Source organism: Acipenser ruthenus, chromosome 10, assembly GCF_902713425.1.
Source record: "Acipenser ruthenus chromosome 10, fAciRut3.2 maternal haplotype, whole genome shotgun sequence".
In the NCBI taxonomy this organism is placed as follows: Eukaryota; Metazoa; Chordata; class Actinopteri; order Acipenseriformes; family Acipenseridae; genus Acipenser; species Acipenser ruthenus.
In genome coordinates this window covers 35,896,556-35,914,802 of record NC_081198.1, presented here as the reverse complement: position 1 = coordinate 35,914,802, position 18,247 = coordinate 35,896,556, and the positions used below count along the sequence as shown (strand labels likewise).

General features: G+C 36.8%; 2 protein-coding genes across 3 annotated transcripts; both read right to left on the bottom strand.

Moving 5' to 3' along the window:
• Positions 1-529: 529 nt before the first annotated feature.
• Positions 530-13,137, bottom strand: LOC117413297 (CASP8 and FADD-like apoptosis regulator). 2 transcript variants are annotated; one of them, XM_034022270.3, is made up of 10 exons: positions 13,017-13,137; positions 8,849-9,243; positions 8,573-8,678; positions 7,782-7,917; positions 6,919-6,983; positions 6,645-6,711; positions 5,806-5,855; positions 5,235-5,313; positions 4,279-4,762; positions 530-3,921 (listed from the first exon to the last, which is right to left on the bottom strand). In XM_034022270.3, the coding sequence occupies exons 2-10, from the start codon at positions 9,139-9,141 to the stop codon at positions 3,786-3,788; spliced, it is 1,416 nt and encodes a 471-aa protein (XP_033878161.1). In that variant the 5' UTR covers positions 9,142-9,243; positions 13,017-13,137; the 3' UTR covers positions 530-3,785. The 2 variants fall into 2 exon arrangements, with proteins under 2 accessions (XP_033878161.1, XP_033878207.1); XM_034022316.3 differs by having other exon boundaries at positions 5,806-5,849.
• Positions 13,138-15,776: 2,639 nt separating this feature from the next.
• LOC117413489 (NADH dehydrogenase [ubiquinone] 1 beta subcomplex subunit 3-like) lies at positions 15,777-18,247 on the bottom strand. The gene is made up of 3 exons (XM_034022718.3): positions 18,095-18,247; positions 16,808-16,939; positions 15,777-16,153 (listed from the first exon to the last, which is right to left on the bottom strand). The coding sequence occupies exons 2-3, from the start codon at positions 16,936-16,938 to the stop codon at positions 16,000-16,002; spliced, it is 285 nt and encodes a 94-aa protein (XP_033878609.1). The 5' UTR covers position 16,939; positions 18,095-18,247; the 3' UTR covers positions 15,777-15,999.

Genomic DNA, 18,247 nt, shown 5'->3' with positions numbered 1-18,247 from the left:
GATGTAGCCCTGTTAAAATGGCAAAAAGACAGCTACGTTTGGAGTTTTTCTACAACAAAAAAGCTAAACCACCAACGCCAGAGACATCAACAGAAACCGAACCTGACTCTTCTGTCTGTCGATAAGGTCGATAAGAGACCCTTGCCTGTAAAGTGTTGTTTGCAGCTCTCTTGATTGTGACAATCTGGCGTAGAACTGTTTGTGATGAAAGATCTGGTAATGTTAGAAAGCTAGCTTAATGTTTACTAAAAATGGTTAAAATCGGGCATCGGGTTTGAGCACAGTTTTTTTTTTGGGGGGGCTGCAAGTGCCAGTGGCTGCAAGTATAAAACCAGGACATGTGGATAGCATTATTCATTTAATACATACGTTATTTATAGTTTGCATGTAGTTCTTGTAATACAACAGGATATACTTTGTTTAGATAAACCTTTTACTTAGACAGTGGAGCTTTTTATAAGCCAGTCGAGTTGTAGTTTCTTTCCTAAATAACTCAATATAAAAAAAGAAAAGAATAAACCTTTTCAAATGAATTTAGGAATGCATTTTATTTGGTGTCAAGGCTTACAATCAAGTGTCATGCCCTGGTCACGCCCATGTCGAGTCAACTCGCAGGTTATACAGAGTGGAGGAATTATCTTAAATTTAAGAACATTTTTACATTGACCACTGTTGCAATGAATTGTCTCTAAATGCTAAGGGAAATGTTTATATCAGTTCTCCCAGTGGAAAAGATGGTAACCCTGTCAGTCACCACATGGTTACCACATCAGTTTTGTGAAAAGGGCCCAGTATGACATATATGCTTTATACATTTGAATGTGTTTCATATAGTATAACTCACACAGATCTGTTGGAAAGGGCTTCCTTCCTGTGTGGTTTCAGCTCTAGCTGTCTGAATGTACTGTAATAGTTAATTAAATACGAAATTGACAGTCAATTACATAGCTTTCAATGACCATACATATTTTGTACACCATAAATAAAATCAACAGAAATGAAGAGCAAGCTTTCCTCATAAGACCTGACGCCCATTCAATGCTGGTAAGACCTTTAGGTCGATCGCAGCTTCTAGTACTGTTGAGTGCAAGCCCGGGCTGTGTTGTTGGCCACTGTTATCAGCAGATCAGTTTAAACTGCCAATACCCTTAACCAACCAGCCAGCCTGTTCCACTGAATCCTAGAATGCTCAATATATTCAGCATTCGAGTGGGAATTGACCAGGAACCATCTTTTTTTATGCCCCAGCTTTAAAACATTTCATTAAAACCAACGCTGAGTAAATGCCATATTCGTTCAAGCATTACGATTCACAAAAGGGAAGAATTGAGCTGAATATGTAATGGTCAGCTGGGCGGTAATACCGAAATACCCAGCTTGCTACACAGGAAAATAATATACAAATGAAGAAGTGTGTCACTACTTATGAACACCACTGTATAAGGCAAAATACAGAGTCCGGTCAAAAATAAATATACCCTCCCTCAGTTACGTGTGGTCAGCATTCTGAAACATTCTGAATTTGATCAAACAAGTTTGGTTGATGGATGTCAACCTTTGGAAATGTCCAGCCCTGAAAGCTGCCTTTCTTAATTATGGAACAAAACACCCTAGGAGGTTGACACTCTTTTTCAGGGGATGCCAGATCGGGTCTGTGTTTTACAGATGGCTAAAGCACAAGGTATTAACTAATACCAGTGATGTTGCCTTTGCAGCTCTGTTTCGGGCAGAATAAACATGCACATTTCACACGTCTGTTTGGGGTGTATCTTTCCTTATGACTTGTCTCTGTATTTTGCATACATTCAACATGCTTTACATAGTAATAAAAGTGGTGAATAAAAAAGTTTCCTTACAACATTGGTTAGGGTCACTTAAGTGAAGTCTAATATGGCTATGGCACTGTAACCTAAGACACACAATATGCACATATTTCATATTATGATTATTATAAGAGTATATATAACAGATGTATAGCAGTATTCCTTTATTATCCGAGTATATTGCATTGATATATTTTAAACAATAACAATAAAAAGCAAAATAAAATAATATTTAAATAATAAAATATATTATTGATACACACACTGAATACGTTTAAATTTATAATTTGAGTTTGTTTGCCGTTCTTAAAACATAAAGTGCATTAGAAAGACAGGGTATTGACCACTGCAGAGGATAGTAATGCTATAATAAACTGAACAAATGTGCTTGAAGACTGTGTTGTTCTGTAAGCGAGTTTCAGTATTGGGAGCACCTACCTGTGGAATAAAGAATGCTCTGCTCGCGGCTTCACAGGCTGAAAAGATCTGTGAGCTCATCATCTGAGTTACTGAATAGGATGACTTTTTTAGGGGTTTTTTGTGTGTTTACCAGCTCAGGACAGCCCCTTTAAGTTCAAAGAATAATTAAAACAATAATAAAAAAAACTAAACCTGTACAGATGCACAACAAAAGTTTGCAGTTCTGCACAATTAAACAGCGGCTTGGATGAGCAGATCACTCTGATTGGGTGATTCCAAGCTGCTGTTATTAGCTTCCTCGCTGGCATTTCGTTTTCTTACACAGCTCATTTTCAGTCTGGAATGGGCCATTTTGTCATCACACCAGACACACCAGTTTTTGTTGCTGTTAAATTATAGTCACAATGTGCCTTATTGCTTAACTACTAGATAATATACATCTAAAAACAAAAACAAACAGCAACTGAATCTCACACAGCACTGTAGTATACAAACCAGGAACGGGAATGTGCAGTTACTGTCAGAGAACAAGGTACTTTAAATCTTGAAATGGTCTCTAAAACCCTTTCAATTCTCCTCAGATTACATTACATGACTGTACAAGTGGTAATGCAATCGTACAACGTACAATATACATCTTCATTCTTATCAATCTATTGTTTCCATCTCTCTGTTTCCTGTATTCCTCAACACCTCTCAATACATTAAAGAAACTATACATTGTGTGTTTTTACCTGTCCTAAAAGAGCTACTCACTTGAGAAGTCCCTAATGTAAGACAATCACCCATCAACACTTCCTCAGTAACTTCAAGACTACCCTTCCAAAACTTCCTTCAGTACTTGTCGTCCATTTAGACAGATTGGGATTTCATTGAAGTCTTTGATCTGTATTGTTTTTCACCCAGCACCCCAAGCTATTCCAATCGGCCCGACATTCTACATGATCCAAGTGTCAAAATGTCCATGGATTCATTATATCCATGGTTAAAGGTACTGAGACAATACTGTGTATCAAAAAATTAGCTATAGCTTTAGCCCTAGTGCAAATAAAAATAAAACTGCATTACTGTTTGAATCCAGCAGAAGGCAGATGATGCACAGTTATGGAGTAGACAGTAGACTACTTCTAACTTCCAGCTTTCTTTATTTCTTTTCTAGTTATGAACACAGAGCATTCACTAAATCACTACTTTCATAGACTGTATAGAAGTGCACTGCCCTGAAAGCCAACACCAATGGCAAATAAATATTTAGTTCCTGATGGAAACAATAACTTGAAGCATTGTGGGTGCCACTGAATACCACTCCTCAACTGAGTAGATAAATGTATCAAACATACAGAAAGACGCCGTCAGTTGCTTTGCACTCTTTTAAGGAAAGACTAGCAAGTCTCTCATAGCTGCAGAACTACAGTATGTAAACATAAATATTAAATATACAGAAAGCCCAACTTTATAGTTGGAGATAATACCTCAAAACACTTCTCTACTGAGCAGTAAGTAAATACGGCCTGTATTTAATGTCTGAAACACAAAGTCAGTTTAATTTAGAGGAAAGAGCAGTTTCTTGCGCAGAGTGTGGCGCAGATCCACGGTGTAGGTCTCTCTGTGCTGCTGTCCGTTTTTCTCATAGATCACACTGTTCACCTCAGTGTGGATGTCAATGAGATGCCTGTTACTGGAAGAAAGCATGACCATTTCAGTTCATTTTCTTTGTGTTTATAAAATTTACATTTACTTTTTAATTAGATTTTTTTGTTGTTGTCTTTTACATTGATTTAAGGTGAAATAGTGTAAACAGGGATTCTTGAATTGATTTGGTAAATATTTTTACAGGTATAAAATGGCAGCTATCTTAACTAATGTGTTCCTTTTGTTTAGATTCCCTTTATATCACCTTCTCTTTCAGTCATTACCGGCGTTTTAAACATGAGACACCAGGATGTGACGACAAACAGAAAATGATACAAAGTTAATCTAAACAAGAAGAAGACTACATTTACTAGACCCTGTGGTTGCAGAGTATGTGTTTTACCTTTTCTGTCCCCTTAGTAGAGATGCCGAGAGAGCATGTAGGTATGCTGACTGATGATGCACTTTTTCAAGAATGCAAGCGTCCGTTTTACAGCAGCTCCAAAAAACATCAGCTTCATTAGGGATATACTCCACCCTACTGGCAATGAAAGGCCCATCAACCTCCACGTCATTGTAGTCACAGCACTCTGGAATGGTGTAGTTCTGGATGAAGAATAGCTTTGGTTTGCCCGAAAGGTCCGGGCAGTGCTCCACAGTGAAGAGCTGCTTTATTGTGTCGAAGCTGATGCCGGGACCCTCTTTCTCAGTGGCTATCATCTTGGTGGAGCTGCCCCGACTGATAATGCAACAGACGAAGCAGTCCGAGTTCCTGTGCTCTCTCATCCTAGCTGTTTCCTTTAACAATGAGTGGGCGTCACTTAGGCTTAACCACTTGTACAGGATGACTTGGAAGTGAAGTCTCTTGAAGGTGTGTTTTAGCATATCTGTAAGGCACAAGGAACTTCTTTATAGGACGTATATACTGCCTTTCACAGAAGCATTGCCTCAAGTTGATTTACAATCAATGGGCAACCACACCCGGAGATGGAAAGCGAATTGCACAATGTTGCTCCAGCACACAGCAGCTTCTGGTTTTGTCCCAGATATAAATGCCGATTCTTTGTCACATGGATGTGGTGTGATTTAGTCAGGACACTGGGATTAGCACCCTTGCTGCTCTTTGAATAGTGAATTTGTACATTTACAAATAAGTAAACCCACACTTTCCCTCTCTGTGTAAAAGTGCTCCCAGAATAGTACCAGCTCCACCCTAATATTTGGCTGGTTTACATAAAAAGGTAAAGAGCTTCAAATGTCATTTTAATTGCTGTTTGTTTCTCCCTCCCCCATTTAAATACTGTATACAGCAGAATGGCATCAAGCATTCTTTCAGCAGAGCAAAACATATCTCCTCACCTCCATCACTGCCAACGCAGTCTATTATTAAACAAACTCCAAAAGGATGTCTCTGCATTCTGTATACTTCTCCAGGGTTCTGTGACACACAGAGAGAGGAAACAGATTTGTGATAGGATTATCACCACAGAAAAGCCTACAGAGATTAGAACATTATGCATGGAAGATCATTCAGAAAACCAAATAGCTTACAATATAGCTGGTGACACCTTTAATAGAATCAGCTGAATATGCATACACTAATACAGGGCAGCAGTATGGAGTAGTGGTTAGGGCTCTGGACTCTTGACCGGAGGGTCGTGGGTTCAATCCCCAGTGGGGGTCACTGCTGTTGTACCCTTGAGCAAGGTACTTTACCTAGATTGCTCCAGTAAAAACCCAACTGTATAAGTGGGTAACTGTATGTAAAAATAATATGATATCTGTATAATGTGATATCTTCTAACAATTGTAAGTCATCCTGGATAAGGGCGTCTGCTAAGAAATAAATAATATAGATAACCTACATCTTAAACACTGTACGTGGATAGTTTTAAATGAAAGCTTGAAATATATATATATATTTTTTTACCTGCATTCCCGTTTCAGGTACTGGGAAGGAAACTTTGATGTTTTCTGCAGCTGAAACAGATAACATTTTTTTTTTCTTCTACTTTTGATTTGTCCTTTTGATACACAAAGTATTGTATTGGGAGGGCAGCTCAGATATATATCAAGCCCATGCATATCACAGATGGAAATAGATAATGGTTTGCTAATGTGAACTTGAGATGTCTCAGGGTTAGAAACTCACAGGGTTAGAAACTCACACTAGCCTTGCACCCCGTCCTGGGTTTCAGAACGATCAGGAGCCAGTATGAGCAACCAGGCCCCCTGTTAAATAAATGTTTTGTTTCTTATAGCTGCATACAATTCCTTGGTAAACCAACACACTGTGTTGAGACTTGTGCATGCTGGGAGAAGAACGATTAGTTTAGAGCACATTTAGCAGGGGTCTCATTACTCCAATACCTGATTACTGGCTATTTCAATAATACACCTAAACAAGAGAGGATCTGGGTGCAGGACAAGTGCGAGCTTGCAACCCTGTAAAGGACAACTGTTCAACAAGTAGTGAAAGACAGAACGGTAATATTGTAAAGCACTGAACACTCTAATATGATGCTTACTCTACACACAGAGCTCTTTACGCACTGAAGCAAGCCGTTCAAAGTGGATCACAATGTAAGGTATACATACAAAGTAAGCACATGAAATAACAAGGTCCAATGACTCAGCAAAAAAAAAAAAAAAACTGGAATCAAAGTGGTGATCCATGAAAGCACCCCAGCCCACTTTGCTTGCCAATTTAATTACATTGATAAAGCCTGACAGGGGTTTGAGAGGATAAAAATGAACACTGCGGCCTACCCTGGGCTCCAACAGGACTTTGATAGATTCTTGCAGGAAGAGGTGGTGCGCTGGCAGCTTCTTGTGACTTGGGTGAAAGAAATATGTATTGATAACAGATAAAATAATTGAAGCTACAACAGAAATAAAATTGCAGACTTCATAAGCTACACATACAGTAAAGTCTAATTGCTAGATATTTTCACATACGAACTCAAACTGCAATGCTGTGTAGGAATTGCCACAGAGAAACGAATACAGTGGAATGACCCACTTATTTGTTCAATATACTTACATGCGAGAGACGCAAACATTTTTCCCTCTGATTGTGCGTGACAATGTTTGGCCGTAAAGCTTGACCTGTAATTTAAAAAAACACTTTTCTTTAGACCCAAGATATACTTTTGTTCTTTTGCTTTTTTTATGTGCAGGATCACAAGAAAGACACAAAGTACAGGGATCTACTTAGTTACAGTTTTACTCACAAGCTAATTTCCTACATTTTTTTACAGCTGTACACAGTCCTTCATCAGTATATCACAAAGTACGGGCCAGGTACCAAACTGGAGCTATTGCAAGGGTGGCATTACAACGAGGGCCAATAAAAAAATAACCAATAAACTACACAAACTGCAAGTTAGCAATCAAAATGTTTCATCTTCCAATACAACAATAACACTGGTGTGTTCCGTACAGTAAACAACGAGGGTTTTCTACAGTAGCTGCTGGTAAAGTGAGTGCAAAATGCATGGGTTTGTATTTGTGCACATCAGAAGGAATGGCATGTGGCGTTATAGTGGAGGTCCTATAATGAGGACTGTGTATTTGAACAAAGACGGCATTGCATTACTACTTGAATGCACAATGCAGGGATGGAAATAAGACTCCTATTGCATAGCAGTTTCACCCATTCCAGGTTTTACTATGAGCTTCGTAGGTCACAGTGTATAGGTATAAAGCTCAGGTGTGTATTAATAAACTCATAGTAAAACCAGGAATAGATCTGTACTTTACTGTTGATTGTTTGGTATATTTGAGGAAATGTATGGGCGTGTGTTCATAAGTAAATAAATAAATAGATAGATGGAGATGGAACGACAGACAGACAGAGAGACAGACAGAGAGACAGACAGACAGATCAAGGATAAGGGTTCTTACTGCTGCGCCTGTATTTCAGCACCTTCTTCTCCAGGTCTTTCCTGTGGATGTGTCGCAGGCACTGTTCTATTAAATCCACTTTATTGGGTGAGACTTTATCATGCTTCTCCAATTCAATCACCACATCAAGGAAGCTCTGCAGCAAAAATAAATAAATAAATAAATAAAATCAGGGCAGTCTGGTTATAATAAAGCATGTTATGATACTTTTCCATGCTTTTCCAGTACCTTTATTAGGGTTAATAATACTGGATTGAAGACAGCAGGCCCTAGGTTGATAAAACTGGCACAAGGTGAGTTTTACAGACTGGTTTCATTGATCAGACAGAAAAGTTTTTCTCTGGGAGTCAATTAAATAAATTAAATTGTTACTTAATATGTGTGAGCATCTAGGTGAGAAATGAAAAAGTGAAGTTAATTCTTTTATAAAGAGCTTTTTAGGGTCTGCTTTTCAGTCTAACAGATTTTTAGTGGATCAAAATAAACTCATTTATAAACTACAAGTTGTTATCAAACATTCAATCTCATTGACGTTACCCACCCACGCACTTCCGCATCACCATACAGCAGCTGATATCATATCTTAATAAAACACGCTTTCCTGACAACTACATTATAAAGATGAAGCGTGAAATATGTGAGCATGATACATTTCCAACTAAATAACAGAGTATGAATTTTCCAATAAAGGCTGTTTAGAGGATGTCAAATGGATTCGGCCAAGATGCTATCAAGCAATAATGCCATGAAATCAACATTTAGAGTAAATGCAATTCAAATACCAGTCTTACCGTAGCTTTATCAAGCCGCCCTTTTGGTATACTGTCATTTAATAAAAATATTAGTGAATGCAAATCTTCTTTATCTAGGTCTTCACTGATTTCTGCCATGAGCACCCTAGAATAAGAACACAAGAAACAGATGTTACTATACTTTATACTTGTTATGACTGAGTGTTTAAAATTTTCAGCAAAACACAGAATTCAGAATTAGTAAGCAAGGCAGGTAATGACATAAATCAGAAAGAACAGATGTACAGACATAGAAAATAGAAGTCACAGCCTTACCTGTATGCAGAAACAGTGCACAGTCTACTTCCCAAAAGAGCTTCCACTTGTTTTTTATTTGAACATAGTATCTTTTTCAAAAGGTCAAATCTTTTGATTCTGTACAGCAATTCAGCCAGAACTAGATGGTCTACAACTCCACTTTTTATCTGCGATTTCAAAACTTCCTTCACGTCTTGCTTCGAACAGCCACCATCAAGGTCGCTGCACAAATAGATTAACATTTGGCTTTCATCGCTGGACAGTTCTTCATAGATCCGGTTGATTGTTAATGATAACTGTCCTTCAGCCATTATAGTAAGTGAGTCAGGAAGACTAAACCAGAATCTTTACTTGTACATGTTTCAAGACTCCATTACCCACTCTTCCACACTCCGACGCCACACAGTCTCTGCCTAAAAAAAACAGACAATGGTTCTATTTTCAATTTAGATGTGACGCCAATGCTTAAGCAAATATTCTTAATATAAGTTAACTGGTCTTAGTCGAACCAGCTCTTACATGTAATGATTTATTGTATTCTCTGTTTTTTGCTTTTATTTGAATTTGATATTTTGCTACTGACTTTATTGTACTTTACAACTGCTCTTATCTGTAATGTGATATTCTGAAATGTGATACTTTACAATGTGATATTTTGTACTGTGATATTTTGTAACAATTGTAAGTCGCTCTGGATGAGGGTGTCTGCTAAGAAATAAATAAATAAATAAATAAATATTTAATGTGTCATATTATTAACCAAGGCTTTTTTTAAAAAACATTCTCCCTTTTGAGTGGGATTTTTTTATTTTGTTTTCAGTCTTGTTTTTACTTTTCGCAAAAACTTGAACTTAACATACCGTAACAGAACTTCTCTCAGTAAATCATGAGCAGAAGCTCTGTGAGCAGGGCTCAATTCACAGAGCGGAGGGTGCTCGGGATATATCCTTTTGTTTGGTTCTAGTTTTGTAAAATGCACAGGTGTTCTACTTCACTGTGGAATGAAAACTCCATGCAAATGTTAAAATAGATACTTTAATTAGAAGGCATTGGAGGTTGAAGTTCTATTCATTTATCCTTACAGTTGGTATGGAACGAAAAGCAGCATGCTCCCATGTGGTGAAGGAAGCATTTCATTCTCCTGTGACTAGATCCCTTGCCAGTTTATAGTGGTAAAGTATAAACTGGGAAGTTTATAGTTTGCATGGGGAGAAGCAGAAGTAAATTCCATTATACATGAGTTTCACTGAGCACAAAAAAAAAGTTCCACAGGAAATGATACATGTACTGGTACTTAATTTGTATATTGTTAACCTTTGGAGTCCACAAAACAACCTAAGATAAATTAATCTTTATTGTTCAATAAAACATTGTTGTTTGGGAACAATACATGGAATAAAAGGAATGGCCTACAACTAAACAAAAAAAGTTTAGGTACCACCTGTGAATTACAATACTCAAGACTCAAAACCTTTACAGAACGGTATTTTGGAGAATAATCCCTTACAAAAGTTTCCCACAGTAAATGTACACAATAATTTTGCTGTTTCCCATGGTTATAGTATACGTTACCAATGTTTCCATGGTTTGCCATGTGTGGCATGTGTTTTTAACGCAAACCATCTCTCTTAACAGACAATCTGATTGAGATCAGTCGATTCAATCTGACGTTACCAAGCAAAAATCACCCCATAGGAATGGGCCAGTAGGTACCTACAAACCTACTAACTCCTAAATCTACCCCCTACCCCTAAACCTAATGTCTACAACTAACCTAATCTCTACCCCTAAACCTAATATCTACAACTAACCTAATCTCTACCCCTAACCCTAATGTCTACAACTAACCTAATCTCTACCCCTAACCCTAATGTCTACAACTAACCTAATCTCTACCCCTAACCCTAATGTCTACAACTAACCTAATCTCTACCCCTAACCCTAATGTCTACAACTAACCTAATCTCTACCCCTAACCCTAATGTCTACAACTAACCTAATCTCTACCCCTAACCCTAATGTCTACAACTAACCTAATCTCTACCCCTAACCCTAATGTCTACAACTAACCTAATCTCTACCCCTAAACCTAATCTCTACCCCTAACCCTAATATCTACAACTAACCTAATCTCTACCCCTAACCCTAATGTCTACAACTAACCTAATCTCTACCCCTAACCCTAATGTCTACAACTAACCTAATCTCTACCCCTAAACCTAATGTCTACAACAAACCTAATCTCTACCCCTAAACCTAATCTCAACCCCTACCTAACTGTGTTACTATTAAAGTAATTTTTACTATTATTTCAACACCGTTTTTTAGCAGCCTCTAGTAGCTACCACATCCCACATCCATTAAAGAGCTTAATCCAGACCCACTCTACCTGTTGGGAGGCTAGTAGGTACCTACTGGCACATTCAATTGACTAATTTCAATCAGATCGGGTGTCTTAGAAACAGTCAGTGAAGTGAAAAATCAGCTGCACACACATACAACACATGCAAATGACTTTGTGCTTAAAGTAGTGCTTGTGGTTAACCAGATATTTTAAATGCAAAGCATTTGGTAAGTGATTGGCGCTGTCCTATACAGTATATCCTTCTTTATAATAATGCCTGTTGGACAGCACCATTAGGAACTTTCAATAGAAAACATCGTACATGTAGAACTGTGGTCAAAGACGTTACTATAAGAGAAGTGTGTTATTTATTAAAGTAAATGTTCTCTGGGTGACAAGGTCTACATAGACTGCTTCATCAGTTCCATTACTATTATCATTATTACTTATCAGACGCCCTTATTTCATGTGGAGACAATCTGAAGATCGATTCACACCACGAACCAGCCCACTAAAAGTCGTAATTAGAGGTATTTCATCCTTCATGCAACTTCCACGCTGTTGTACACATGTGGTAGAATTAAAACAAGACTACACCATTAAAACATGTCATTTACTAAGCAGACAGCTTGGAATAACAGTGTACCACAACGCTTAATAACATGCCAAAATACATTTAAAAATAATTATTCTTCTGACCCTTGCAGTATCAGATAATGCAACGCTTTTTTTTATGCCAGGTGCAAAAGAATACAGCAGAAACATTTTACAAACATACCTTCTGCCTCCAATGGGGTTTACATGTGAAGTGTGCCTCAAAATCTGACTAGAAGTTTATAAATGGCAAATTACAGTACTTTCCTTCCAACGCCAAAATTTTGATAGGTCTGGTAGTTTATGCAGATTATCAAAAGTACCCCGCACTCCGCTTTAAATATCATGGTGAGTCACGGATTTAAAAAATAATACTAGAACTCTCATTTCACTGACAACAATTTCATACCGATATTACAATTATAATTGTATATTTAATTTACGTGTTTATTAATTATTATTATGTTTGTTTATTATTCCCTGTGCATTGTTTACTGACTATTATTGTATCCCGGCTGACAAATGAAACAATATGAAATCTATCCGCAGCACACATTTTACAACTGTATTCCATTTCAGCTAGACTGTCGAGTAAATGGTGGTAAGGGGTTTCAGCTATTGCGTAGACTGTAGAGTAAATGGTGGTAAGGGGTTTCTGGTATTTTGTCTGTACGGAGGATGTAAGTAAATGATTAGTTATTTTCGAATGTTCTGGTACTTTTTCACTCGTACTGGAAACTCAAAAGTAAGTAGGCGTCTTGGGCTGGTTTAAGTTAAATGGCACTTTGACGTCGATCTGGTGAAGACAGTTCTATCTTCAACGTTTTTTCCACACACAATAATTATAGACATTTTAGTTACGCAATTAAAATTAGGTCGATGTGTCTCAACATGGTCTGCATCAATTGCAACTTTATAAAACTGTTTTCATGAATGCTTAAATGTACATTGTTTCTGTTTCTAAAGAAATCATTTGCATAGAGCGCAAAGTAGCTGAAACGAATGTGCCCCTTTTCAATTGTTTCAGGTGGGAGTGACTAATCGCAAAGGGAATTGCCCGAGAAAGACACAGATTAATTATCACATGCTCTTGCATTATTCTGCTCACTGCGACATACATATATATATATATATATATATATATATATATATATATATATATATATATATATATATATATATATATATATAGTGTTGTCGGTTCTACAGTATATGCGGTATATGTATATTGATATATTAGAAACATACCTCTTCCTTCTGTGTTTGTTTGCCACGTCCAACAACAGAATTGAAAGTGAAAGAAGATTTAGTTTTTAAGGTGGATCAGGATAGCAGTTGAATACACACATGATGTATTTGTTGCCTTCTTTGTTAAATCAAGTAATATTTTATAAATAGTTGGAAACCTTATTTTATATATATTCCAGGAGTATTAAAACTTTTATTTCACGATAATGTATTGGTATAATCACTGGTCAATATAGATGTCAATGGGTAGAAAAATGGGATCGGATCCGGGGTCACTGGAGCCGGATCAGAGAAGGTGTTTTAATACGAGGATCTGGAGCGTAGTTTAAAGAACCCGGCTAACAAATTTGTATACAGCCTGAGATCACAGTAATGTTGGGGGGAAATGGCAAACGGGTGGACAAAGACAGAGGAGAACGCAAAACACAGGAAAATTGTTAAAAGTTTGTCATTCACCACAGCTCGTGTTATTTACTATTTTTATCATACTGAGGTGCTTGCGTACTTACAGTTTAACTTTTCATTTTAAATTGAAAAACTTAAACTTAAAAGAGCAAAATGACCTTTGTGCAAATATAGACATAAATAAAAACCGAATACATTAACAATAACTTTTTCACAATTATTATACCAAATTAATCACGATATTTACTGATTCTAAATTATTTTGCTTGTTTAAATACATTGCATCTCGCATCTCTATTCATCAATGTTCCAAAAACTCACTCTTGGTCACATTTTACCAAACTAATAAATAAACAATTACCATAATGAACATGATCGTATTCATCAAAGTAAAGTTGAGTTCTTACCTGTTAACAGGAACACGTTTAAAGTTTGGAGCTTGGTGTTATTTACATTATCGTCGATACACTGCGGTTTGAGGTTCAAGCTATATCTGCATATTTTAAGTGGATGGCAGCTGAAAATACTTTTTAAAAACATCCTTTTCTTATACCAATACAGTACTAGCATCATTTTAATAGCAACACTGCATTTATCTACGTATTTCAATTGTGGGGAAACCTCAGCGTTTCTAGAAATATATTTCAAGGCCAATTCTCATGAAATCTGAATAATATAGCTATTTGGCACACTCATTGTGCCAACAATTAATAGTTTTGAATGATTGCCGCAGGAATGCCTTTGTATCTTCTAATTAGACAAGGGGTACAATGTTTTGTTATACTTGTTTGTAACATGTTATTATTTCAGATAGAATAATCTTCATGCATGCCCCAGCTTCGGAAACTGTCCCCCACTTTAAATCAAAGTTAAGCCACTGTAAGAAAGTATAATTGATTTATAATGCTTACACAACATTAACCACTGAGTTTAATAACTAATTTTTGACACAATTCGGGATATTTTTTTTAATTACTGTAATAATAATCGGGCTTAATCGGGTTAACACTAAAATCAGACCCCTAGTTTTCCTGCGGCCCACCTTAAAAAGATATGCCATTGACCAATGGGAGCAAAGCAGGAGGTGGTTGAACTGGTAAGTTTCACATACGCAGTTACATTATTATTTTTCCTTCTGAAGTTTTGTTTAGGGACGGTCATAAGCATCATACACATGGGAGGAGTCATACACAAAAAAAACACTTATTATCATATAATAGACGTATCCCCCCCAACTCAACACGACACGACCATCATGACAGTAAAAATAGACACAGTGAAGCGTTCTTACCTTTGTATGAATTAGTTATGAGCAGGTGTGTCAGCCGGACGAAGAGCATAGCGTGTGGTTTTCACTAACTCTATTATTATTATTTATTTCTTAGCAGACGCCCTTATCCAGGGCGACTTACAATTGTTACAAGATATCACATTATTTTCTAAGGGAAGATAACTTTGTGCATTGAGCTGTTGCTATCTGCATGCTGATCTAACGTAATGAACAAGGAGCTGTCAGTTGTGCTACTGTTTTAAATGTGGTGGATATTGATATGCACCGTGGAACTACATGAAAATAAAGTTTCACTTTGACCTTTTCTTCAAATTGTTGTGTACTTGTTTTGTTATGTGGAGGTCGACTTTGCTCACCCGCGACAGCATTGTTACGTCATATGTAATTTCACTTGACTTTGTCTGATAGTCTAGTTACATGTATATGTGAGACTTTAGTCATAAAAAAAATACATAACCTCATTTTTTATTTCTATTTTTTTCTGGACAACACCGATAATGGAACTAGAATATGTACCAAGTATGAAGGTATTATCCCAAATTTTTTGAAGGGTGGGTATGGATTTTGGGCAACCTTTTTTGGCAGGTTATGAACCTTATTGGAGGTGACTTTTTAAACTATTTATACCATGTGAATATTTTAAATTTAAGCCACTGTATCTTAACTATCTTGATTTGAGTTCATTTTCCCCAAACAAGTTTTTTGAAAAATTGCCAGAAAAATTACATGGTGTTGCGTACTGCACAGGGATGCTTAAAAAGGGATAGTAGTAGTAATAATAACACCTTTAAAGGGCTTTCAGGTTACTATGCATTTGTTATGTGCTTTGACATCCTGTGTGGATGAAAGACGCTACATAATTCAAACATAGTGTGTATCCTCCATCATTAACGCAATTTCTAGCTGCGTTAAAACATGACTTCATTATAAATTCTAGCTGTCTATTTTACTACAACCAGAAACCGTGTGTGTTTTTATTTTAAACTTCTGATTTTAGGTACAGCATTTGTAAAACAAAAAATCAATATAACACAAAAGTTGAAATAAATTTAAACACAATATGGTTAAATGTATAAGCGTTTATTTCTAAAGAAAAGCATTTTAGTTTTTCTGTACATCAGAAGTTTACTCAGGAGAAGCGGTGCATAAGGTTTTGTCTTATTTTTCTACACTGTATTCTGTTAAATTGTGGATATCGGAATATCTTCAAGTGATGTGGGAATGGCTTCACGTTCTCCTGTAAGGATATTAAATCACATGTTTAACGTCCTGGGAATTTTGAACTTTCTAGTGATCTCCATTCTTCTTTGGAGGGAACAAGGCATACTCAACGCCCAAAGCCACAACGAAAGCTGCAAAACCCCACTTGAAGCCCCTGAAGAAGACATCTTTAAAGGTCGTTGGCTTAGCGAAGCCTCCCATGTACCTCCATGCCTCATTCCTGTAGAAAACAGGAAAAAAAATGCAGCACTTTATCATATGCACAGAACTCTGAAGAATATCACCCACACCTAATTGTGTACCATTGCTTACAATTCAAGACTAGGGATAAATTAATCACATTTACTGACCAGTTCTATGGTTAATCGGCACACATCAGTTGTAAATAGTGGAATTAAGATAGGTACCATAGAAAGTGGTTAAAAGGGTTCATATTCCGACATACTAAACTTTAGACCTAGACAACTTGAGATGGCATGTTCTTAAATCATGATAAAACCCAGTAGAATCATCAGAAGGTAATTTTCCTGGACAAAAAGTGAATAATATGTTAAAATGTAAAAATACTATACAGGGTCATGAACAACGTTACTAAACACGTCTTCATTTGAGATGTATATGTAGACAGTCATGGGGGACAGGAACACAAAAAGTGTTGATGAACGCGTGGACATGGTGTTTATGCTTGTAGTGCAGCAGAGGCCTTCAATACAAAGCCAAGTCATGTTATAACCAATATTATGAATCCCCCATTTCTAGAATGAAGCATGTACAAAATGAGTTATTATTCAATAGTATGGCATCTGGTCCAGTGTAGATGACTTAACAGGGTTGAACATTGTTCTCTCCGAAACAGCAATTTCAGTTTCCGTACCGAGCCCAGGGGTCTTTCAGCCCCCTCCTTGCCAGTCTCTCCTGTGTGAACTCAAGGGGGGTCCCCTCCACTTTCCACTGTTTGTAATCTGGCATTGAAAGGCCATGTCCATGTTCGTGGCCGTGACCCATCCTTCAGAAACAAGAAAACAAAAGCCTGCCATTTTAGCTAGGAGTACAGCTCAGAATCTTGCTTAACAATATTAATGTTACTAAAGGAGCTAACGCAATGTGTGCAGTATTTGGTACATTTAATGATTTTACAAAACAAATTAAATTTTTTAAAAATCACATCCTTATAGTATATTCCAAATGCATTTCACTTCAGGTTACTGCATCTATAGTCTAATATAATGACTGGGCTCTCTCTACTGGGTTTGTACTATATTGTATTGTTTGGAAACTCTGTATCTATTAATCCTCTATTTAAGTTTGCATACACTGTAGGTAATGTGAGTTGAACCATCTTTTTCAGCTGTGGCACTAATAACCAAGTCACTTTCAGTTTTAATAGCACATATTCACTCAGCATCACTGTAGAAACCTGGAATATGAATATATGGGTGGGGCTTCACTAGCTCCAAATCTCCCACATTTGTTCTTATAAAATTTGATTTTTTTTTTAAAGATACGTTTGCTTACTTGGTCATCATCACTCTGAAGACAATCGACACTTAACCTTGGCAATACAAACACTGTTTATAACAGCAATGGGCAAACATTCGCATCTATCATTGACTTGTACATTCTTGAATTCGTATATACAATAAACAGAAACATTTCACAACAAGTAGTTGCCATAATAACATAAAAAAAGGTCATGGGTGCACATAAACCTACTGTCAAGACACTACTGTTTATTAAGTAGCGGTGGCGGTCGTATACATTATATTACTTAGCTATATTGTATTAATGTTAATACTGGGAATAATTTAAACCCGAGACCTTAGAGAATGTCATCATAAGCAACATGTTTTTTTCTTTTGACACAAAACTTACATTTCCATTACAAAACCAGAAAATGTTTTTTTTTGTTTGTTTGTTTTTAAAATATAATTACAGTACTGTATTGTATTGTCAACATTACATTACCCAATATGTTTCATACACTCCACACACCGTAACAACTAAGCTCTAGGCCTCGTTATCCCGAATTTTTAAATAATCACAACTGACACATTGTTTGTATATTCGATAACATCGCTCATGCATTTCAAATTAAAAGGTAGTTGCTAAGAAACCAAACAACCTAAACCATGTAGATATAAACATTAAATAAAAGCCTCACTTTTGTCAATTCCTCGTTGACCTCTGTAGAGAAGCAATTAACTGCAGTCGCCGATGAGAGACACGGCCCCTTTAAAACTACGGGCACACACAAAGCCCAGACAACTGCAAAACGCGTTTAAATATTTTGAGACAGTCGACTTAGCTCTTGCTG